This window comes from Lepidochelys kempii, chromosome 1 (genome assembly GCF_965140265.1).
Source record: "Lepidochelys kempii isolate rLepKem1 chromosome 1, rLepKem1.hap2, whole genome shotgun sequence".
Classification (NCBI taxonomy): Eukaryota; Metazoa; Chordata; order Testudines; family Cheloniidae; genus Lepidochelys; species Lepidochelys kempii.
Window position 1 is genome coordinate 229,305,680 of NC_133256.1, and position 25,821 is coordinate 229,331,500.

At 41.1% G+C, this 25,821-nt stretch overlaps 2 protein-coding genes across 11 annotated transcripts in view; both read right to left on the bottom strand.

The window, feature by feature from the left end:
- Positions 1–3,794: 3,794 nt before the first annotated feature.
- Positions 3,795–7,961, bottom strand: REP15 (RAB15 effector protein). The gene has a single exon (XM_073317246.1). The coding sequence runs from the start codon at positions 5,968–5,970 to the stop codon at positions 5,269–5,271; it is 702 nt and encodes a 233-aa protein (XP_073173347.1). The 5' UTR covers positions 5,971–7,961; the 3' UTR covers positions 3,795–5,268.
- Positions 7,962–10,027: 2,066 nt separating this feature from the next.
- The window catches only part of PPFIBP1 (PPFIA binding protein 1), a 172,031-nt gene continuing 156,237 nt past the window's right edge, over positions 10,028–25,821 (bottom strand). For all 10 annotated transcript variants that reach the window (XM_073317257.1, XM_073317268.1, XM_073317290.1 and 7 more), the window contains 8 exons: positions 25,335–25,446; positions 24,522–24,610; positions 18,687–18,809; positions 17,172–17,297; positions 15,840–16,028; positions 14,432–14,611; positions 14,029–14,094; positions 10,028–12,674 (listed from right to left, as the gene is read on the bottom strand). In XM_073317257.1, the coding sequence (XP_073173358.1) occupies positions 12,588–12,674; positions 14,029–14,094; positions 14,432–14,611; positions 15,840–16,028; positions 17,172–17,297; positions 18,687–18,809; positions 24,522–24,610; positions 25,335–25,446 (972 nt within the window). In that variant the 3' untranslated portion in view covers positions 10,028–12,587. The remainder of the gene's footprint in view (positions 12,675–14,028; positions 14,095–14,431; positions 14,612–15,839; positions 16,029–17,171; positions 17,298–18,686; positions 18,810–24,521; positions 24,611–25,334; positions 25,447–25,821) is intronic.

Here is a 25,821-nt window from a genome sequence, read left to right on the forward strand (position 1 = left end):
TAATTGAAAAACAAGCAGATTTTTTAAAAAATCTGTTTCCTTAGCTAGATTCAGGGAAGAATAAATTCAGTCTGTACTCAAAACCCTATTGTATTAGGGTTTTAGTACATCACCTTTGGTGGCAGAGGCCCATTCCTTTTTTTGGAAAGAGAATCTGCTAATGGTTACATATTTTTCCATACCTGCCTTAAATGTGTCATCATGCTGTGATGGTATCATAGTTTTTCAATAGTAGTTTCCCCATACTTAAGCTGAGATCTGTTGGAAAAATAGTGACTCACCTTGTGCAGTAACAGCAGTTCTTTAAAATGTCCCCCTAGGCATGCTTTACTACTTGCCCTCCTCCCCTCTACTTCTGGGTTCTTGCTATGACTCTGCTGTAGAGAAGGAACTGAGGAGAGGTTAGCCCACATGAGACAGTGCATGTGTGGGCCCAATGGACAGTGGTTCTCCTATGAGCAGTGCAGAAATGCAGACACACCTAGAGCGCCTCTAAGATATGGTTCTGCTTACAAGTGGTGAAGAAATTCTCTTGTTTTTTTCAAGGTGACTGTCTAAGCTGGGATGGGAGGAAGGGTCCCACCTCTAACACACTCCATGCCTGCAGAAAGCTCCATGTTCTAGTAGGAAACATTGCTGTGGAATGTTTGCCCTTGCTATGGTGTCCAGAATAGATTAGCTCTCACCACCCCAATCCCACACATATTGCCCCTAGTGCGGGGTTTTTTTCCTGTCTACTATGTTGTCTAAAATGCTGCTACAACTACACACAGCACTTTTCTTTGTCTGTCGTAGGTCTACTCAGAGATCCTTTGAGTCCATTTCCTCCCTCTGCTCACTAGTGTATTACAGCTAAACACAAAAGCACTTCCTTTTCCCTTCTGACTTAACCCTGTGAGAGTGCTTGAGAGATGCCATAAAACTATATACTAGCCCAGATTCCTCACCTGACTCACTGCATGGTTGAGTAGATTAGGTTAACTTGTAGCAGCACCCATCATTCAGCCACCAATGGGTAACAGTAAGAAGGGTTCTTTACAGAGTAAAAAAAAAAATTAAAAACCTGTACTAGGGCCTAAGAATAATGTACAGCTCCCTATGCAATTAAAGAATACTAGTAAATGCAGTTGTGAAAGTCAGTCATGTGCACACACAATGTTAAATGACTCAATTACATTTCTTACTTTTAAAAAAGGTTTTCACATTGAAGGACTAGAGGAGACTCGCTGCTTAAAACCTCACACGTTGGTGGTCTTTATCAAATCCAGTCTTACCAAATACCTTGCTGTGTCACCACACTTCTTGGCAAAGTTAATTAACAAATACTATAGTGAGGTCTTATTAGGAAACTGCTTTGCTTTATAAAATATTTCCCAGCATGCTTATAGGGGGTAAATCAGTGTCAATCCATAGAAAACTCTGTTGCTATATACCAACCAAAGATCTAGCCCCATTTGTCTAAAGTAAAAAAAAATAGATTTTACTTTGCAAAATGGAGCTTTTTTACACTATTGGCTAATGCACGGTGAGGCTAGGGCCAATACTACTTGTATTTGTGACACAAACTGTATTGCCTAACTGTCAAGTTAAAGCCAGGTGCACATTTAAATTAAAGGTACAAGAAACTCACTTCAGGGAAAACTGAAGTTTAGGTTTTCACTCTCTGAACATGTGCCTGCAAACACCACATCAGGCTGAGGATAGGTCTAACAGTAAGTAGAGTTGATCAAAAATCTGATTAGCACCAGTCAGAACAAAAGTGGACATATCAACATGTGTTGTGGAATGAAAAGTTCCAAAAAGCCCACAGAGGAGAATGGCATGTCACATGCACACAGCTTGATATGCCCTCCTACCTTTACAGGTGTCTACCTTTCTTACTGCTTGGCCTTTTTGGCACATGGTGGCCCTGGGGCTCTGCTATTCAGACTGGGTCCCTGGCTTCAGCACCTGTGTTTCTCACAAGCTCCAAAGGAGCTGGATGCCTGCTTACCCTCATGGGAGCTCTACAGCCAGCAGACATGTTGACAGCCTGTCAGTGTAATGACACCATTTTATTAGTCAATTGGAATATAAAATGGAGGGACATTGGCTTGGGTAAAGCAAAACTGCATGTGCCTGGTTGCAGCACCTGGATTTCCCCTCAACCTGTCCTGGTAAAACAGGATCTCATTGCAGTCCCCTCACACTTCAGTCATGTTCAGACCCCCCATCTGGCTCCCATTGTTAAGGATGTCCTGGGGTCCTGCAGTCATCCCTCAAGAGGAAACAGGTGAGAAGACAGCATGAGGCCCCTCCTGCTTATGCTGGGCAGAAACTTTGGTGGTGGTGGATGGGCCAATTTTAGCCTACAGGGTAGAGAGGGGAGGAAAGGCAGTGACAGAAGGGAACAGGAGTCAGAAACAAGGTTAAGGGAAGGGGGGGGGTAATGGGAAGTATGGGGAAAGGGAGATAGAAACAGGAAATTCTCTTCCTGCTCTTTGCGTTTCTGGGGCTGCCCAGGCTGCTCCCTGAGTAGATGACAACACATTGGGAAACTCATGCATGCTTGTACATTTTAAAGAATAAATAAAACAGTATGTGCAATCAAATCAATTGATGTCCATCTTGTGTCCCTTATTTCAGAGTCTGGGGGGTTGAGAGGTCTGGTCACATTGTTCTCATGGGACCTGTGCCTCTGGTCCAGGCAGTTGTCTTCTAGTTTAGTTCTAAGGTAACTCCATTAATACCTTAGCAGTTCTTGATACACCATTCTTCTCCCTCCCCCTACGTGCCTATGCAACGCATGCTTGTTTCATTGCTTACCCTTTGTCCCAGGAAAGAAAATACAGTGTAACAAAGGGTAACAATGCAAAACGGAGCAGAGAAATTGAGTCAGACATACCATTCCTAAAAATAATACGTGAACTTAGCATCTTTTCCACATGGCGCTTAAGGCATGAGAACTACAACTCACATGAGGTACCACAGCAGCTGTGATGGACACAGGTTAGTAGACTGACCTGGAAACTAAACTGAAATGTTCCACTTCAGGTTAACCCAACTCAAAGCAAAACATTTCCCTTTGATTTTTCCAAAGGAGAACTGAAAAAATGTCAGCAACATCTGAAGTTTCTACTGAAAAATTTCAATGTTGCAAAAATAGCATTCTATGTTGAAACAAACCATTTTGACAAAATATTCATGACTAACGCCATTAATAAATAAGTTACCAAACTAATGGATAACTGAGGCTTTCACAAGACTTTGTTCTTGCAAGGATTTTTATAATGAAGGCAATGGAATGTGCTACCAAGTTCAAACAAAAAGCTGGATAGTCACCCCCAAAGTATCTATTTTTAAGAGACCAAGTTTTATCCTCTCCTCCTTACTGAACCCCTCAATACTTAAATACACTGAAATCTACACTAAGGACCACTTCTGTTAGACAACCCTGATCTCAAAGAACTGTTTTAGCATATGCAAGGCTTCTCCTAATAGGACAGCTGATTGTTGTGGATTTTGGCTGCTCACTTAAAGACAAATTGCAGTGCCCTTACTGTTTTTTCTTCTCGTATTTTCAGTTCACCAATGGGCCTAATTCCGTGCGTCATAGAAATCTGCTAGGAATTCCAGGCTTGATTCTGAGCTCTCTTTTATGCTGGTGTAAGGCAACTGACTTTAGCTGAGGTATGCCTGAGTTACATCAGGCCATAATATCTCCATTTTCATAACCACAAAGATTGCAAATTCAGTACAGCTAATAGATTCTCAATATTACGTGTTTTATTTTGTCGAATACAATTTTTACATTAAAATAGAAATTTGACTATACAACTTAAAGTAGAAAAAAATATTAAAAGGATTTGTGAAAAGGAGCTTAATATCCCAAAAGTTAAATATTCACAAGTATAGAACATAAAGTCTTTTCAAAGGTGTAAGCTGGTTTAAAGTATCACTACCAAGAAACCAAAGCCATTGTAACCACATAGTGAATTTGTAAATTCCTCTTATACACATAATCACTACTTGCTTTCCCTTGAAAAAGTATTTGGGATTATATAACCTGAAACTCACATGTTGCTAACTAGAAATTAGGCAGGAAGAAGGGTGGGAAATCAAGAATGTGGCTGACAAGGGAGCATGACTAAGTCCTAAAATGTTGAAAAGAATAATTAATCTCTGAATAATTAAAAGCACATGGAAAGCATATGTAATACATGGGGGATTTAACTTCAAATACAAGACAGCGTGAAATTCTATCGCAGGGGTTCTCAAACTGGGGGTCGGGACCCCTCAGGGGGTCACAAGGTTCTTACATGGGGGGGGGTCCCGAGCTGTCAGCCTCCACTCCCAAATCCTGCTTTGCCTCCAGCATTTATAATGGTGTTAAATATATACAAAGTGTTTTTAATTTATAAAGGAGGGGTTGCACTCAGAGGCTTTCTATGTGAAAGGGGTCACCAGTGCAAAAGTTTGAGAACCACTGTTCTATCGCCATTGAAGTCAATGGCAAAACTGCCATGGACTTCAGTGAAGCCAGGATTTCACCCCCTATTTTAAGTCTTAAAATACTCTGCAAGACCACTTTCCTTTAACCAAATAGTGATACTTTCAGTCCTAACCTCCCCCGCTTTGTCTGCCTCGTCTAGTGTTTTTGGGGCTGGGATTTTGTCTCTTACGAGGTGTTTTCTGCAAGGTATGATTCCAAAGTCAAGGCATCACAGCAATACAATAATAAATGATTAACAGACTACCATTTACTAGTGAAAAGAGTTACATATAGGAAAGCTTCTTATGATCATTCAGTCTACATCCATGCCACAGCAGGATTAGTCTCTGCAATCATGGAACAACAGATTTTACACCCAGCATTATAAAATCATGGCATCATTGCCCTTCCCTGTCATTCCAAATAAAAAAAAACCAACGACGGTCTTTATAGCAACTTTCTGTTTAAGAAGTGCCCACACTCTCTAGGTAAATGTAGTGAACTCAACTCTTCCAAAAGATCTTTCACAGGTTTGGGTGTGGAGTATTAAAGTTCTGAAGAACAGAATATTCTTAAAATTAAGCCTCCGGTATGAACACGTTTTCTGGAATGTATATAGTGTTGATTTAAAAACTGGAAAGAGTTAATCATCTTAGGTTCTATAAAAATCAACTGCCTGGACTAAGTAAATATGTTCAATAGTGTGTGAGAGAGAAAGAAATGCTGATGATTGAAAGACCAGGACTGGATATTCTTTGGTGATTGGGTTCACAGCCCTTTTACCATAAACCAGGAGTTTAAAGAAAGTTAATATACACCTTGCCCACCTCCTTGAGCCCATTTTTCTTACAGAGGCAGTTTTCAAGCATTTCTTTTGTGGAGAGGAAGCTGTCAGTGTTCAAGATAAACTGCTTTAGAGTATTCTCGCCTGACAGGTGATTTTTTCGTTTCTCCTTGTTGATGCTGTCGAGCAGGACTCCTCTGATATCCTTAGGCTTCCCTGGTACTCCAAACATTATAAAGAGGCCCAGGCAGTCTTGTCCCACCAGTGTGCAGAACTCTTCCAGCTTCTCAAACCTGCTTTGGTTTTTGAAAGGCTGGTCTGCTAACTTGGCTTCCTTGCTGGGCCCAGTTTCATTGTGGAGGAGCTCAGCCATCTGCAAAGACTGCACGGCGATCTGAAGATTGATTTGTTTGTCGGCTCCAGATAAAGTCCAGATCCAGTCAATCCCAAGCAGCAAAGACTGTTGCTTTGTCATCTTGCTGGTCGCGATACGCTCCTCCACTCCTTTTTCAATACAGAAACTGATGAAGTTAACCAAAAAGATCTCATTTAAAGTATCCATGGCTGGGCGGAATTGGCTCTGAGGATCTTCAAATCCAAGGTATTCTTTCAGCTTTTGAGATGCATGGACCACTCCTTGGCTGAACACCTCGTTTATAATGAGAATGTCAGCCTTGTTTTTCTCGTTATATTCCTGTGATAATTTCTGGCCCATTTTCTCGGCAAAAAAGATATTCCCACATGCAGAATGCTCTGGGGTAGCTTCTTTTTCCTCTCAGTGAAAGCTGCGTGGTCACACGGTTAAGTCATACCTTTAAATATGCACAATGTTCACCCACTGCTTTCCAGAAAAAAGTCACACCAATAGCAGAGCTATGCTGTGCAAACAGGTCACAGTTCCGGAAAGGCAGATACACATTTTTCTGGGCATGCTCTCATCCAGCTCACTACCAGAAACCAGCTGAACAGGTTGGGTAGCTTTCACACACAGTAGCACTTCCTCAGTGTGCATTATTCAGACTTTACACCTTTATCGTTAATTCCAGCACCAGTTGTTTAACTTACCGTATCCTTTTCTGTTTTTAACAAACAAGCCCTTCTAGGGAGGCTGGCTGGCTCACCGGAATATGGAGCCATCCAGAACACTGGTTCAAATTCAGCTCAGGACAGTGGAGACCGATCTTCATTGCCATCTGACAGCTCTTCAGAGAGCTGTGTGAAATGAGCGGGTGGTTTCAGGTGCATTCCTAGGGGACACTTGTCCATTTTGCAAAATTTGCTAGCAATAACTAGTACCCAGGAGAAAGGCCAAGGAAAGAATGGAAGCTAGGAAATCCACTTGCCCCAGAGAAATACCTTGCAAGTCAAGGATGGGGGGACATTTGCATGACTGTTCCTACCTGCCTGTACTGTCCTTCTCCTGGGGAACCCCAGACACTAGGGCTGTTCCATACACCGCCTTTTATGAATACATAACAGTTTATATAAACAAGCTCTTCCATTCTTACAAAATCCATCACCCTCCTCTCTTTTCTTGGATTCGCTAAACATGATAGTCAGATGCATGCCATCTTCATAGCATTTGTCTGGATGAACCCAGGCCAGTTTTAGTTCTGCTACTTCCAAACCTCAATTCTTCAATGAAACCACTTCCTCTGCCCAGGATCTCATCAATATTGTCAAACACTGTTCTGTAAGAACTTTATTCCTTCTCCTCTCCATTCCTCCTTTCCCTCTTTGATGGCAGACATTGATGTGGAGATCTTTCTTCTAACTCTCTGCCTTTAATCTCTCAACCATCTCATCATACTTCCCATCCTCCCACTCCTGGCCTGCTGGCTGTTTTCCACCAGCCAACAAGCAAGCATGTCTCTCTTCTCTCAACCTAAAAAAAATCCAAAACACCTCCCTCAAATGCTCAGGCCTTACCAACTACTTATATTTCTTCTCCCCTCTCTCTTGCAAATCCTTGTGCATGTTATCTACTCTCTGCTGGTTAGGCTTCTTCTCCTCCAATCTCTTCCTGAGCTACTTCAGCCCTTCTCCACTCCACAAAAACTTCCCTCATGAAGGTCACCAACAACTTCTTCAGAGGTAAGATTAAGGTGCAAGTCTCTGCTCTTGCTCTTTTTGATCTAGTTGTAATCTTTAATATCACTGATTAACTTCTCTTCCTTTCTACTTTAGTGTTTTGAAGCTCCCGGTTCTCCTTCCATGTTGGCCACTGCTTCAGTGACCCCCACTCAATCTTCTCTCTCCTTATTTGTTGGCAGGCCTAACATCTCTCTTCTGTTACGGAAACTCATCTGCATCCACAGATTCAATGACTCACCTCCAAGCACATGATTCCCTAAGCTTCAACTGTCCCCAGTGTCCAGTCTTTTATGACTAAAAGAACTAAACTGTTTAATATGCCAATCAGTAGCAGAATCAGGGGCCTGTATAGACTCAGAAATTACAAGAGACTGGAAATCAGTTCTTATTTGCTTGCCAACAATTTTGTGTGGCTCCTCTTCATAGGACGTAACACAAAGCAGAGCATTTCCCTAATCTAAGGACACGATCTTTTACTGATTTGGATATGGAAGAGGTTTTGCTTCATTTGCTTCGAAAAGCTTTGCAGTTCCTCTTTGAAGTATTCCTCCCCATCTCTCAAGATCATATTTGTTTCAAGATTTGAAGAGATGTACATCTAAATTACACACAGAAAATATTTTTCCAATCGCTGCAAGTTATGTGGTATCTGAGTTCCTAACTTTTTAGTTCTACATTGCAAGGAATAAACAAGTCCTATTATAATAAGATACACTCAAAGCTCTTTGGAAAGAAAAAAAAAATTAAGATGTTTACTCCAAACAGTCAATTTAGGTCACAATATAGAAACAGGACCTGTGTGGTTAGCTGGCATGCAGGAAGATGCAGCACCTGTAGCCGTTAGGACAGTGGTACTCAAACTTATTTGATTGCACGCCCCTTCTTTGTGTCTATAGTAGTTACCAGCGTGACCCCCTCCCTCCACCACAGAAGTACGTATACGGATTTTAAAAAAAATCAACATGCAACTCTCACTAAATATGAAACCCATTAAGGCATTGATTCAAAAAGAGCCAGTGATCCACTGTAATAAGAGCAAAAGCAAAACTGCAATTGTGGTTGATGCTTACAAGTAAATGAGCACACTGTGTTGCAGCAAACGGATTAACATACAGAGGGCAAAAACTTTGTATAATGCTTTGCAGGCGTAACAGAAATCCGTCAAGATACACAGTGCCCTCTGAGGACCTGATATGTCTGGAGGAATGAGCTTTGCTATTCATTTCAGTGGGTAAAATGTGCGCAGGAAGGTTTTTTCCCCCCTAAAGCTTCCCGTGCACTCCCTCCCCTGGTTTGAGCACCTCTGTATTAGAGCCTTATGCTGGGCTATAGCCATGTGGATAAGAGAACTGGACTGGGACTTGGGAGACTTGGATTCTATTCCTGGCTCTGGCATTGGCCTGCTGGGTGACCTCCCTGTGCCTCAATTTCCCATCTGGAAAATGGGGAGCATGATGCTCACCTCCTTTGTGAAGCACTTTGAGATCCATGGATGAAAAGTGCTGTATAAGAACTAGATGTTGGTATTCGTATTCCCAAAAGAAAAGCCTGAAGGTTCTGGTTCAATTTTCACAGCTGCCCAATATACTGAGAGCCTCCCTACTGGGAGGAAGAGAGCAGTCACTTAGTAGGGAAATGTCCTGCTGCAAATAAGATGTTGAAGGCACAGGGATTAAATGGAGATATTTGTGGGGCAGTGGTGATTGTTCATACTGAGGGTCATGTGGTCAGGAGAACTGAGAGGCATGAAAAGGTACAAGGTTGTGGTGAAGGAGGTGCAGGCCTTCTTCCGTAAAGTGATACCATGAGAAGGATTGCTAGGAAGCAACCATAACTGGGAGAGAGGCAGAATTTTTCCTGAAAAATAAAAGGCTAAAGAAAATTAAAATGTCATTTTAAAAAGTGACCATAATCAATGATGAGCTAATCTCAAAGGGTTTTTTTGAATAAGAACTCTATATAGCTCAAGGTCCTCTTCTGCTCATCATTGTAAATAAACATACAGAAAAGTTTTATTTAATGTATTCTAGATTCCAGTTGTTCATTCTCCTCCATTTCCTGAGAAAGGCAGGTCTTGCGCTTAAAGCACAAGATTGGGAATCATGGTTCTATATTCCCTGCCCTGTCACAGACTACCTATGCGACCCTGGGCAAGTCACTTAACCTATCTGTGCCTCTGTTTCCCTACTTCAAAACAGGATTTTGTGAAGCTTAACTACTGTTTGCACAGCACTTTGAAACTCTTTGCAGATGTGCCAAAATATCATCATTTCACTTTTCACAGTGCAACTCCACTATGGCACGGTATCAAGAGATCAATGGGTCAACTAACGTGGCTTTGAGAAATCATTATTGAACAACCCAGGAACAGAGTGCAGAGCTTTTTCATGACATTGTTGCCATCAAGCTGGGCTGGTTTAGGTCTGTCTCAGAAATAAAACTTGAGACCCCTTAGAAATCAAAGAATCGGCTAGCGTAATAGAACTTTATATATGGATGGATGGCTTAATAAACATATAACCACTGGAATTCTGCTTGGCTTTTTTTTTTTTTTCCTTTTAAATGACGAGAACATAACTTTCCAGAAAATTAGTTTGCAAAGTATTCTAAGGTCAATTGAAACTATAAAGAAGACAGACAATTGAGATATTATTTTAAAAATGCAGAAGCCCAGAAATATTTGGCATTTTCCAACAGACTTTATTTGCTTTTACACAGCAATACATATTCGTTTATTTTGCCCCTCTTTACACACAAAATTTAAAATATCATAAGTGTATGTTTGTTTTAACTTCCTGACTTTATTTTAGCATTTATATTACTCTCTCCATAAAATAATCAAAGTTTAGATGATAGGTAGCTTGGATAGGATGGCCTTTTTCCAACCAGTAAACTGCTGAATAGAATGATTTTTGAAAAGACCTCTATTTACATTAAAATTAAAAACAAATGAACATCTAAAGCTCTCAATAGGCTTATTGATAGGGCTGAATGGGGGAAAAAAACAGCTTTCTGTGAATATTTGTTTCAATATGTATGTTTATAATCCCCTTGGGATCTCTTTCTGTGAATGTTTTAACTATTGTGCTCACTTCCAAGAGAGTTTGCAAATGAGTGAATTTTAAACAAGTGTTGGTTCCCAAGGGCAGGGGCCCATGTCTTCTTGTGTTTGTGCAATGCCTACCACAACAGGACCCGGATCCCTAGTTGGGCACTATTTCAAAACAAATAGTAATTATACTGCAGAATATTCACAGAAAACAAACTTCAAATTCACAAGTATTCACACTGGAGATCCTATTCTAAGTGTTACACTTAGCCAGTCAGGGAACAGACGCTTACCACGTGACCTAGCTGTCCAATCAAAATAGCTCAGATATCAAACCATCACAAGAAATTGCTGACGATCAAGCTATAGACCAAGAATTATTTGCAGAAATTATTCCATCAATAATTTTGAATAATGAATAAATAATTCATTATAAATTATTTGCCAGGCTCTAGTTAGTAAGCAGCGAATGGCAGAGTTCAATGTAATGCATAACGTAATTGGTTCTATTGAAGTTATTGTAGTTATAAATAAATATAAACCTAGGCTGCCCATCCTGTAGAAAAACAAACAGACTGGTAACAGCATACACGGTTATACTGCTAACCATCAAAAAGTCTCAAATCCCTCCCAGCAACTTGTAGAAGCCCATATTAAAAATCTTGATAACGTCTCAATTGCCTTCCCAACTTCTGTAACAATACATCAGATGTATTGAAATTGCCATAAATCTAACATTGGTTAGACTGTAATAACCAACTTATCTAGAACAGCGTCCTTCCCAATGCTTGTAACAAGAGCGATGATGAAAAGCATGATGAAACCCTTCTGTTAAAGCAAACAACATGGTTAAGATAATTAATCTAGCTGTAGTTTTTTTCCCCACAAGTAATGAAGCATCATGCCATTGTGTTACAATACATGCAACATTCAACACCTTAACAATCATCATTTTAACAGACAGAGAGCTAGCATTTTTTTAAAAGAACCATCAAGTTCTATAGAATGTCGGACACAAGATTTTCACTGGCTAGTTAGAATTTTAGAAACCTGATTATTTCAAAGCAGAAAGGAGCTGTGCTTTACAGAGGCATAAGTATTAGGCAACGTGTGTTTTGGTATTGGACTTATTCTTGGGACAAAACCCTGCCTTAGGTTTAATGCTGGGAAATTATACATTTCCTATATGTTTCTCTACATAACTTTTGCAACTATACAAGCCATCCTATTGGAAACACAATACAGAAATATCCTTCCCCACACTGAGCATTCCTCAATTTCAAGCTGTGAATTTTCCAGAATATTTTTAATACCATTAAAACCTTACTTTAATGTTAATAGCTGCTGCTGGAGGAAAAAAGAAAAGAAGAGAAATTTCAGATATTACAGATTTAGAAATGTGATGCAAGCAGATCTACATTTCACAATAGCTTCATCCAAAACATAAGAATGTTGATGACACGTTGCAAAAATTAAAAACAAAAGGAAGCAAACAGTTCAAAGGTCAGTATGACTTTTCCAGTAACCAGCTGGTTTGCAAACTGGGATCATCCCTTTAAAAAACAATTGAACCTTTCCCCACTTTATGTCACAAAATAAAACTTCCGCTTTACATGCACTTCATATAATTTTTTTTTTAATATATAAAACAGTATAAAAATAAGACAGCAACAGTCAAGAGTTACCTTGAGTTTTGTGTAGGGCAGTGGGGCCTGGAGGCCTACGCTGGATATGAAAGGAAAGAACTGGTATTTACTTTGGACAAATCCATTAAAATAGGACACCAGTGATATCTTTTTTCAGCTGAAAGCCACACTGAATGCTGATGCAGGTTATTTACAAGTTGAATGTTTCCTATTATTTTGAAACCGCACATTTCACAACATGAATAAGCATAAAGAGCATTATGGCAGCCAATTGTAAATGCAATACTTTGGAATATATGTCACAGGTTTGTACATTAAATATAGTAAAAACAATTACACTACCGCTCACCAGTCTCTGGTTGGTTTATTTTTTATGGCAACTTTAGAATAGGCACCTTTTCTCCTTATCCACTCAAAAATATCACTTCTAACAAACAGAAGCAAGAACAATGTAATGTACATGATCTGCTGCCCATCACATATAACGATGATGTTCCTAGCATATAAGAAACTGAATTCTTTACTGGTATTCGGCAGTTACGGTCACACATTTGAATCTTCATCTGTTATACTGGCGCAAGGAGAGCAAGTAGCAAAGTCTTTAAACATTTCGTCTTCTTTTAACATGTGCTGCAAAGGAAACAAAGGAAGAATTAACACAGACTCTGACAAAATTAAGAACTCAGAATTGTGTAGTCTCAGGAAAATAAAATGCAATGTAACTGTAGTGAATCCTCTAGGGTGAAGTCATTCACCCCACTCCTCTTCTGCATCCAGTATATGCTGGGTGGAGATGACAGAATCATTTGCAGCTCCCTGATCCTAAAGCTGTTTTGGTCTTTGGCATAATGTAGGGCAGTCCCAGTATGCCTGGCTGCCTCTGCTGATAAAGGGCCATCCACCAGCCAGGGATTGCCATAGTGGATTACCCCTACACCAGTGATGATGCAGGAGTCAGCTATTGGAGGCTCTACACACTGGGGACTCCTCCCCACTAGGGGAACCTTCAGCTATGGTATCTGGCTGTTGTCTAGCCCCTTTGCAGTGTGGTGAAAAAAGACCAGATTTGGGTTCAGGTTGGAGCCCATGATTTTACAGAAAACCAACCCAAACCAAACCACACCTGGGACATTCTTTGTGGCGGTTCACGATAATTAAGGCTACGATGTAGTCACGGACGTCACAGCAGTCACGGATTCAGTGACTTTACCAGACCTGTGTGACTTCTTCGGCTTCAGCTGTCAAAGGCTGAAGCTGGGGCTGGAGGTGGGACACCTCGCAGCTTCCCAGGGCCGTGTGCCCCTCTTCCCTCCCCCGTACCTGTGGCTGGGGCTGGCGCCAGGACTCTGTGCCCCTGCCCCGCAGCCAGCCCTGGAGTGGAGGCTATGCGCCCCCCTGTGGCTGCGCACCCCCACTGTGGCTCCTGGAGCTGGGCCTGTGCGCCCCCCACATGGCAGTGGGGCTCCGCCTGTCAGTCCCTCCCTCATGGGACTCCAGCTGTCATTCCTCCACCCCTACTTATCCCTGTCCCCACCTCCCCTGGTTATTTTTAATAAAGTCACAGACAGGTCACAGCTCCTGTGAATTTTTGTTTATTGCCCATGACCTATCTATGACTTTTACTAAAAATAACCATGACAAAATCTTAGCGTTAAATATAAGCAGAACTCCGATTCGCACAATAATTCTGGACTTTCAGTCGACTTAAATATAGCAGGAGTTTCACAATATAAAAATTAACTTTCACCAAGTTCCGCAATAGACTAAAACCTGCCCAAAGCAACCACCCAAAGGGCTGGGGAAGAAAAAAAAAAAAAAAAAAAAAAGTCAGCTCCCAAACACAGATGGTCTGCTAAGAAGAGTGAAGTAGAGCTGTGCTTGGCAATACTTTGGGACATTTCTTAGTACAGGAGGTTGTCTAAGGTTTTGGGCCATATTCAAAGCATGGATATTTTAGTTCTACTGGCAGTATTTTAAGGCTTACTGTCAAGTTGTTGATGCCTTCAGAGAATGCTCCTATTTGCCTCACTGTCCCTTCCGAATCTTCCATCTACAAGAAACAGGTCACAGGGGAAAAAATAATTTATACTCATCTGTGGTGGTAATTCAGTAAATCCATTAAGCAACAAACATGCTACATTATGCCAATTGTGGGGGAGTAAGTTTTGGTGTTGTGGAAAAGCTTACTTGTGCCAAATTAATGTCCAAATTCTGCGCATAAGTAGTTCCTTTGGACTTGTGTCAGGAACCATATTTTTTTGGCAGTACCATGGTGTTCCATGACTGCTGGTGCCAAGGAGTTAAACAAGCCAAGGTAAACAACACTGGGTATGCCATTCAAACCCAACAGCGCCATCGCCGAATACAAACAGCCGAAGTTGGTTCACCTGCTCCAGTCTATCCAAATCGTCATCGTCATACACTCGGATATCCAAGCCAGCCTTAAATCCTTTCTTAGACCCACTTCCAGATGCCTGTCCCAGTTCCATCGGGCACACATACTCTTCCACATCATCCTGCTTCTTCTTCCTCAGACTTCCAAAATTGCTGAAGGCAAGCTTCTTTGGCTTAAAAAGTTGGAAAAAACTGTCATAAAATCAGGAATTTGGTAATTTACTCAGCCTGGATTTAATTAAGCTTTTATTCTTCCATCAGGTATTTAACTGCAAACAAATAATAGAGGCTCAGATCCTAAACACGTTAGCCCGAATATTTCAAATTTCACTACAACCAAAACCAGGAAGAAACAGATCCTCATTCTTCTTCTTATTTGTGTAACAGTAGCACCTAGAGATTCACAACTGAGATCAGGGTCCCATTGTGTTAAATACTGAACACACACACAGGGTAAGAGACTGTCTCTGTCCCAAGCAGCTTACAAATATAAATGAACAGGGCAAAAGACAGAAGAAAGGAAGCATTATCTTCATTTACCACTGGGAAACTAAAGCACAGACCCATCACACAAGGTCACACACACAGCCTACAGCAGAGCCAGGAACTGATTCTAGATCTGTAGGGCCCTACCAAATTCACAGTCCATTTTGGTCAATTTCACAGTCATGGGATTTTAAAATGTCATGATTTCAGCTATTTAAATCTGAAATTTCACGCTGGTGTAACTGTAGGGGTACTGACCCAAAAGATGATGGGGAGGGGGAAGGAGGGGAGTGTCGTCACAAGGTTATTGAAGGGGGGTGTGTGTGTGTGTCGTGGTATTACCACCTTTACTTCTGCGCTGCCTTCAGAGCTGGACGCCCGGCCAACAGCCGCCGCTCTCTGTACACCCAGCTCTGAAGGCAGCGCAGAAGTAAAGGTGGTAATACCACGATGCCCCCTAAAATAACCTTGCAATCCCCGTAAGCCCTTTTTGGGGTGGGACCCCCAGTTTGAGAAACGCTGGTCTGCTTGGTGAAATCTGTATCGTATAGGGAAACAGTACACAAAAGACCAAATTTCACAGGGGAGACCAGATATCACGGTCAGTGATGCGTTTTTCTCATCTGTGAATTTGGTAGGGTCCTACAGCTCTCCCAACTCAGCCTAGCATCTTCGCCACTGATCACCCTCCCACTCTAAAAAGCACTTGGATTGAGCAGGAACTTGAATCTTGGGCTCTCAGATTAAAAGGGTGATGCTCTACTAACTGAGCTAGCTTTTCTCCCTTCTGCCCCACAAAGCCTCAGGGAACAGCACCCTGAACGCTTGTAAAACCACCACATGTCTGGCAAAGTGGCAGTTTAACTGCTTCTTAAAATGCACACGTACACTGGACAGTAATAAGCATTGATCTACCTTCACTTTGGCAGTAGCAGTTAAAAGGACATAGTCTGGAGATTCCATGGCTTCACGCTTTTGATGTTGGGCATCCTGACCAACCAGTAAATTGAAATGGGTCGCCAAATGGCGTCTCAGCAGCGTCTTGTTTGGTGGGATGTTCAGCAACTGTGCCATGGTTTCCACATTAAAACGAGGTTCCAAGACCTATGAAACAAACCACAGAGAGTCAAACTGAAATCAATACCCCTGGATTAGGTCTTGAGGATGCCAGCGGCCATGCCAGACTTTATGGGCATTTTTTGGGTTGCATAGGCCATTTTTAGGGGAAATGCACTATAAAAAGAGAAGGAAAGAGTTAGACTCAGACTTTAAGGTCAGAAGGGACCATCATGATCATCTAGTCTGACTTTCTGCACATTGCAGGCCATAGAACCTCACCCACCTGCTCCAGTTAACATCTGTTCGGTTTAGAAAGGGTTATTCCTGTGGTTTTGCAGAGTTCTCAGTGACAACAAACCAGTAAACAAGAAAAAGTAAGAGTGACCCACCATCGTGTTTAAAATATGCCTTCATTTATGGTAAAAGATCTTTCCCCCCACCTTCTTTCTTTTTTAAAAAATGTTTCTCTGATTGGATGACTAGAGAGAGCGCTTCAGAGATCCTGTCAAACTGATAATAGTATGTTAATGTGTAATTTTCATCTCGGTTTTAATGTTGGGGACTTTATTTAAGCTTAACAACAATATATAATGGATAGTGAATAAGCATAGAGTGAAAGCGTTCTGTGTGGTGCGTTTCTCAAACAGCACAGCAATGTTCTGCATTCTATAATCAGTTTCTGTATAAGAATCTGATCTACCAGCCTAGTTACTTAGACAGTGCTCTTGATTGTGGTATCTGAGCCAGCAGAGATTAATATCACTATACGAAGATGATTTGTACAGTGTCTGAAATCCAGAACGATCCCAAAGTATTTTACAAACTGATGCACAAACTAGTCACAGGAATCAAAATACTCTCCCACTGCAGAAGCACATCCAGCTGTTTAACAGCACACAGCAACAGTATAGAACAGTTTAGGGCAAGAAGTAGAGAATGCTTTACCTGAAAGAGAATGCAAGGGAAAATTTAGGTGTACAGAAACATTGTTACCTAAATGGTCAGCACATCACTGTTTATAAAGGTTCCTAACAGCAAGAAGCTTACTAAAGATGACTGCCCATTTGGACAGACTGAAGTAAAAAGGAGATTGCTAACATGGCAACACATAGTTACGTTTGGTTTTAGCCATATATAGTATTAAAATATTATCTGGAGTCTCTTATAAGTGAAACACTAAACCCTTACCATAAGTCCACCATGCACACCACTCCCTCTCAAATTAGGTGCATATTCTGCTAGGTCAACTGAGCGTAACCACTCCATTACACGGTGATTGGTCCACTGAGTAACCTCTGATGGGGTGATATTGTTCTGTGAACAGGAATAGTTACAGTCATGAAGATTTCTTAGTTCCAGCTTTAATTTAATTCCTTCTCTGCCCTTCACTTTAACCAACCTTCCACTCTCAAATGCATAACACTTTTCTTTTTTATTGGTACCTTGTGGCATTTTATACTATTAGGCTGGAGATGCACCTAGACCAAAATCCCAGACCTCCCCCTCCCCCCACCAAACACTGGGAAATTTCAAATCAGATCTCAATTGTAGGGGTCCAGCCCATGTCTTCATCAGAGATGCTGTACTCGGAGGCCCCCTACAAAGTGCCTGACAAGTTGAACAGATTTCCTTCTTCAAGCTCCTTGGCTGCTGTCTCTTGTTCAGCATCCTCACCTTCGAGTCTGGTATTTCAAGATCATTTATTAATGTGTGTTGAACAGGCTGGTGGTACTGCTGTTGAAGGGTGGAATAAAGAAAGCTACCTCATGCTCCTGTGAACGTTATGAGAACTTGTCGGAAGCTTTTAGAAAAGGCACTGTGATTTGAAACAGTTCATTGTAACCAGGACACCAATTCAGAACTTGGATTTTTTATATAGCTGCAAGATTTCTGAAGACATATTGATCTGATCCATGCCTTTGCAGCTGATTGGTTATCTCAGATGGAGGTCAACGTTCTAACTCCCCCACCCCAATCTCTCATGCAGCAAGTATGGTAAAATTATGTGAGCTGTGTCCATGAACGCAAAAAGCCTGATTCTGCTGTCGCTCACACCAGTTTTTACACCATTGTTAACTTCAGTGGAGTGACTTCAATTTACACCAGTATATGTAAGAATCCGTTATCCCCAAAGAACCGCTATACTGGGCATCCCTTAGAGAAAGATGTGATGCATCTTGAACCACAGTTCTGGTGGCCTTATCTTAGTATCATAATTCCCTCTCAAGAGCAAGCTGCCTGTACGACAAACACAGCTACAGTGGTAGCCCAAGATAATATTTGATTACAAGGGTCAACCCATTTTAGAAGGTAAATATTAAGAAAGATTTCATACAGATTTCATAAAGACTCAACAAAAAGCTTTACCAGGAACTGTGCACCTAATTCAAGACAATCAATAGATTCCACTTCTACCCTTAAAATAGCACAACATAGAATATATTCCAGAAACAGTCAGTCATTAAAGGGGAGATTTGACAAGAGGAACTGACTCAACGGGCTGGGGTAAGGGGAACAAAAGGGGCCATAGTCCCAGATAGGTAAGGCCCAACTTGAAAGTTGAAGGAAGGGAAAAAGTAAGGGACAGGGAAGAGTTGGAGAAGGTAGCAGTCAAGGCTGGGGGTGAGCAGAGCAAGAATCACTTGTAAGGAAAACCAGTGGATTATACTCTACATGATTTAGCCTTCACTTAAAACTTGTTACCTCATCAGATGGCCTCCTGCGCAGACAGTTGGGTTCAAAGTTATTTATTCTCAGGACCTGAATGGCTCTTTTAATGCTAAGATGGTGAAGGACACTAACAACTTTCAAGGACAGCAAGTCATCCTGTGAAAAATTAAAAAGGTGTGAAAACACACCCACACAGAAACAAACACACCCATTTATTTTTGGAATCTATAAGAACATATACCCAGAAAGAGATAGATTTAGTGTCTGCCTACAGTGCCACACTAAAGAAATAAGAAATACTGGGATAGCTCCTCCTCACGGTAATTTTTACGGATTTAAAAAAAAAAATTTTGCCTTGCCGCCCCCTACATTTCCCAGAATTCTTTCTACCAGCTGTTGTGTAACTTCCTTCGTGCACAGTCATTCGTGGAAAGGATTCTGCGGAATGATTAGGAGAGAGAGAGTGCCATAACCTGTCATCACCAATGCAACCAGCAACAACATAACTTTCTGAACACAGAATATCAAGTTAGTTTTAAAATTTTAATCCAACCCAGACACAAATTTTCACATGGAAAACATTAAAAAAAATTCCAGCCACAGTGCTTATATGAAAAAGCGAGCATCCCCATGAAAAGAGAGGTAGCTCCTATAGAAAAACAAAGGAATAGTCATGCTGGCCTCAAGCTGATAAATGTTTTTCAGGGGCTTCTGAAAAGGAAGTGGATGGTCAGGTGACTGACAACAGGAGCTGACCATTAGCTCACTAGAGTGGAAAAGTGCTACTACGTACAGGCTGTTTAGGTGTCTACATGAAATGGTTTGGTGGTTGTAGGCACCTATAAAGTGAGGTAAACTAAATAATGAAAACCACCTGTGACAGGTGCATAAACCCCACACTGACTAAAGTAGCCCTGCCCCTGTCAATTATGCATGGTAGGGAGGAGGGCTTTCAAAGGGGGAAGCTCTGAGAAGGGAGCAACTAGAGAGCTCCTGCAACCCTCACACCAGAAGCCTTCTAGCCGTGTGAGGAGTCCAGCAAACCCCAGGGGCAAACCGGACAAGGAGGGGCTGACTCATTTACCCAGCCACAAGGACTCCAGTAAAGCTGCTACCCAGGCACACCTGCTTTTCTACCGTGTTATTGACCCCAAGAGGGGCTTGGTTTGTGCTGACCGGAACTTTTGCCTTCCCCCAGCCAGAAGTAAAGTAAACAGACCCACAAGGGCAGGGCCACTACCAGGGCTATGGGTATGTCTACTCGGGGATAAACAACCCGTGGCTGGCCCGGGTCAGCTGCTGACTTGGACTTGCGGGACTGAGAAACGGCTGTGTAGACATTCAGGCTCAGGAGACCCTGCAAGGGTGGAGGGTCCCAAAACTCAAGCTCCAGCCCAAGCCCGAATGTCTATGCAGCAGTTTTTAGCCCACAGCCCAAGTCAGCTGACCTAGGCCAGCTGCAGATGTGCTGTGGGATTTTTATGCCATGTAGATGTACCCTAAGAGACTGGGGCCTATACTAGGCCAACCCTGTGGTGGAAATTGGGCATAGTGAGGGGCCCAACCCCACCAGGGAAGTGCCCCAGAGAGACTTTTTACCCTACCATCAAAAGCGACGTCCTATTATCAGTCTCACAGAGACACAAAGGACTAACTGGGATGAGGCTGAGGTACCATCTCACCTCCAGGTCAGGACTGAGGCACATGCTCGCTATTTGGTGAGGAAACAGAAGAGCTCATTCTTCAGGACTATCAGCTTGGCAGCTCTCACATGAGCGCTGAATTCCCACTTTGTAAAATGCCTTTGTGGGGGCATCTCATCAGAAAGGTGAAGGAAAAAATGACAGCAGCTCATATCCTTTCAAATATAACACAGTCCTTCCTGCATGTGATCAGTGACACAGTTGGAAGGAGATTGTGCTGGCTCTTCATTATGGTTTTGATATACACTTTAATCGCAATGACAAATAAACTAAAGGCTTAATGTCACTCTGCAACTACAATAGCAGACTACATGCACTGATGTTGCTTTGACTCTGTGCAGATTCCCCTCATCATCTCAAATTCAGTATTTTTTCAAACCTAGCTACAGCTAATGAGGGAACAGAAAACTTTTTATTACTACTTCCAGAGCAAAGAAATGATACATTTTCATTTGCCCAAGGACACATTGAACACATCCACCTTCTGGATCACTTGCTGCATAGGGATACAACCAGAATTTTAAATCTGGTTTATTTTTCAGGTGTAGAGATGTTTGTGGCTATTATTCATTTGCAGACCCAGATTTACCTATACATTTGCAATCTATTCAGTGTGAAAGATTACACTTGGCTTTTCTACAACGGGTTTCACTTCAGCATCTAACCTCAGAAGTTTCACACATCAGGAAAAGATACCTTTACATTCGCATGCCACATTTCAACCTGACAGGTTACATTATAAATATTAATATTAATAAATATAAATATTAAATATTAAATACAAAAGCTACATTATTGCAATATTGTTGCATTATTGCACACTTAAGAACTCAAAATCAGGAGATGTCTAAGCTAAAACTGCACGCTCAGCCAGAACTGTGCCATGAAGCAATGCTTATTTAGTTTCAATCACAAAGTTTGATTCATTGGTGGTGTAAGTAGAAGCAAATCTACTGCCTTCAATGGATTTAGACACACTTATGTGAGAGGGAATCTGGATTCCCATCTTTTAGTGCTATTTATAATCAAACTAATACTACAATTCAGCTTGTGCTCTAACTTCCATTCTAACTACCTTTATGTTCAGGGAACCATATGAAGAAAATTCCATGGAAAATCCAGTAGTTCACTTCTCAGAGGTTCATGCATTTATTTTCTTTAGTTTCACTCTGTAGGGTTTTCTACAAAACCTACTCAGACCCTGAAAGAAATGTTGCTTTGATTTTCAGGTTCAAACTAGTCCAAAAAGCAACATGAAACTTAATTAAAATTGCTTAGCTTCACTTGGTTTCATATCAAAGTCATACAAAACCAAGATATTTACATGGTTTAAAATATAAAACCCCCAAATCTGGTCAGGTTAATTCAGGTTCACTCGTGTGTTTTACCAGCTTTAGTGAATTTTATCATGAATGTCATCTGAATTTTGAGTTTGAATTATTTGTTTGTGTTTGAACCAGGTGAGTTTCATATGGTTTCATTTTGACTTTGCAGACATCTCTGTTTCCAGTTAATGATTTAGGGTAAACTCAGTTATTACAATCCATTAGGTCCCTGAGCATGGTTAGGATTTTGCCTAAAAACACAGTAATGGATCTAAAATTAAAGGGGGAAGTGCCACAGAAAAAGCAACTGTTAGGAAGGTCCAATTCCTGCTACACACCTCTCCTTTCTCTTTATACGTAAATTACACTGGTTTTAAATGCCAAATGGTGCAGATTCTTTACAATCAGCTTTCAGCCCCTAAGTAATTTATGTCACTGTTTACGTCACCACTGAATTGACCACAGCCTTCCATGGGCCTGCTGGCCCTATGCTTTCAACAGAGGCTTAAATAGCAGGAGCAAATCAGGTCTTAAAAGCATGTACCCTATTTTTAAATTAATGTCCCAAACACACACAAAAATGGGAAGCAAATTCAGAAAAACATGCTATGTAAGCAACAGAGTACTTGGCATATTTTTTCAAAATTTGTCACAAGGCTTCAGTCAGCTAACTCACACTGTGTAAAATTCCCCCCAAATTCACTTTGGCCCAGAGTTCTAAAGGTATTTAGGCACCTAAAGATGCAGATAGGTGCCTAGTGGGATTGACAAAAGCACATATATGAGTAAGGGTGCAAAGCCTTTATTGATTTCAATGGGGAATTAGGCGCCTAACCTGCTTCACTGCTTTTGAAAATCCCACTAGATATCTCTCTGCATCTTTACGTGCCTCAATACCTCCGTAAATCTAGCCGTAGCTCACTTCCACTTGACTTAAGTGCATTTAAGGGCTTATGTGGGGCATAGACATTGTGCTGAACCTCTGCACAGGAGTGAATTTCATTGCATGCACGTCTTTTTCCTCTGCAATGGTACATATGAATTTGAAAAAGCAAACCCAGCAGTATGTACAATCACCATTATTTATCAACGTCCAAAACAGAATATGTTGAGTTCTTTAGTAGCTCAGTGGCTGCACTGTAAGTAAGTTAATATGGGAAGATCTTAGCCTTCTCCCCTGTGCTAGTGTATAGAATGCACAAAGTACGTACAAACAGTATCTTGGCATGAGATGGTAACATTTAGCATGTTCATGGCACAGGATATTAGAAAACACTTTCATGACTTTTTTTTTTTTTTTAAGATCATATTGTATATGATCTTGTTTCCATTCCAATCTGGAGGAAAGAACAGAACCTTGCCTCTCAGTTGCATTACGTCTTACCTGCCTTCAAACAAAATGCTCTGGGCTTATTTCACTCGTGGTATTTTAAGGTGGTGGAACTAGGTCAGAAGTTGGTCTTACATATTTAAAAAATACCACCTAATTATATTAAACTTAGTCTTAATTATTTAGAATAAACTTTAAAGAAAAATCCTGATTTAAAGGTTAAAGGAACTTGCTCTGATTTCCTACCCTAGTCACCCAAATGAACAGTAACAATATATTGATCATTTAATGTTAAACTTCTTAGAGAGAAGAATTAAGTCCATCTACTTGAATTAGTTAATATGAACTTGAACAAAGGCCCAATTTTCAGTTGGTAGATGGATGCTATGACTATAAAATTTACACACACCAATTGTGTCTACAAGTACTGCACTTGCATTTGAAAATCATGCAATTTTATGTGCAAATTAAATAGGCATAGGGTTACCTCATTTTCACATATGCATTTATACACATAATTCTCAAATGTTCAGGCACAATGGAGATATGTGGGTATATTTCGCAAGTATACTTTACAATACTATCTTTGAAAACTTGGTCCTTAAAATGTTCCATATTAGCGATAACCTGTGAAACAGTCACATAGGTAGTATTATTGGGATTTATATCCTCTGAAAGGTGTGGCTACTAGATGACGGCATACCACTGAGAATACACTTGACAATGTCTGACATTCCTTTACAGGTTAGTGGCACACAACTTTGTGGGAGGAGACACACAGACAATTACAGTATATTATTGTATAAATATTTTATTTTAAAACTCATTTCAAATGGTGGGAAATTTCTGACATGCTGACCTCTGGTAAAACACTACTCTGCTATCAGTCAGCAAATTTGCAGAACAGGTTTTTGGAAAATTCAACAATTTTAAAATTACCTGCAGAAAGTCCCACAAGACAAAAGAAGCTGCTTTTCTGTTGAACTATTTTATTAAGATCTATAGATAGATTTTCCATTCTCTTTTTATAAAAGCAAATGAGATTAATCTTCTAAGGCTGTTAATTTATGTGAATTATAGTTATCTTCCATATAATAGATCTATTCACTCTAGATAAAATTCACCCACGTACAGAGGGCCAGTACAAGACGTATCACCATTTAAGTCCCATCTTAAGCCCTCAGAATTGGGCCTAAGTCATGCATAGGCATTCTGCTGATCTTCCCATGGGTGAATTTTACTCTCTATGTAGTTACTACAAAAGTGATAAATAATAAGGAAAAAGTCGACTGATTTCCATTTTCTGAGTACATGGTAAAATAAAGTTTAATTTGGTAATATTTCTGGAATCATCATGATATATAGCAGGAAAAGCAAGTTTCTTTAGATTAGTGAGACTCCAATTTACCACCTAGAATCATGTCACTCTGCATTAAAAAAAAAACCCTAACAAAAGTTACCAAAACCAACACCACAAAATATGCCAGAAAATAAACTGCCATTTACTTACAACACTCATGTAATGGAGCATTCGACCATCCACCCTTCCTTCATCAAATTGAGTCTTATACTGTGGAAGTCCAATATCATCCAACCACCCTAAGAAAAACACATATTACTAACTCAAAACACCTTTAGCCTAAGGAGAGTTATGTATCTAGTCAGCACTCTCCATGTTATTATTCTCAGCTATTCATGGAAACTTGAATTATCCAGGATCCTTAACCCCTGCCCCTATCTTAGCGTACGCCTATACTGCACACCCGTTACAGCGGCATGTAGAGTACATATGCAGCAGGTCCCCCTAGCATGGGCATGAACAGCCGTGTGGACAGTGAGACAATGCTTAGGTGAGCAAAGACATCAGAACACTGAGGGTATGTACCCTATGCTGCTCTCCACATGCCCAAGCAGTGCCTCCCCTGTTTATACTGCTACTGTTATCGGTGAAGTGTCCCACTGCCAGAGTCTTTCCCCACCTCAGGGAAAGGCTCCTGCAGCAGATAAAGACTCTGGCAGTGCGGAGAGGCTCTGGCAGCTGCCCACTACTGGAGCCTCTCCCCACCGCAGGAAGCGGACTGAGCCTTTCTTCACCACAGTGAAAGATTCTGGCAGCAGGGGAAGGCTCCAGCAGCTCCCAGCTGCCTCCCCCCTGACAGAGCCTTATACTGCTATGTTTACCTACAAAGTGCAGTGTGGATGCAGCCTGATGTTCACCGCTGTGTGCAGCTACACACCCCCTACACGCTGCTTCCAGTAGCGTGCACTGTAGACACTTTTAGAATGCACAGATGCTATTATTTTAAAGTACAACAAATCTTACTGGTAACCCAGTTGTAATCCAGTTTTCCATGATTGTTTTCTTCTTCTGACCCCAGTGCCTGAAGAGCAAGCTGAAGTTTCTTCCGATGCAGTGGGTGCTTTATTCCAAGTTCCTGTGAAGACACAGAAACCAAAGCACTTAATTTCTAGCTCAGCAGCATATGGATTACATGTGATTTACACAGTATCGAAACCCACAAACTAACACACAACCTGCAATACGACAGGCCAAATTTTGCCCTTGGACACACGCAGCAATTGCTGTTGAAATTAAGAAGTATTGTGCACATGTATCAGAGGTCAGATCTGGTCAGGTGCCTAAATGTAGATACCTACATTCATAGTGAAGCACCTACCTGAGCACAGCTTGATATTTGTTGAGCACCCACATCCTAAGATGTCAATGGGACTGCAACTGCACAGCACTTCTGAAAATGAGGCCACTTATTTACATACCTACTGCATTTAGGCGCCTCATCCCTTTGGTG

Excerpts from the sequence above, each read along its gene's own strand:
- REP15 (XM_073317246.1), bottom strand. The coding sequence starts at position 5,970 with ATGGGCCAGAAATTATCACAGGAATATAACGAGAAAAACAAGGCTGAC.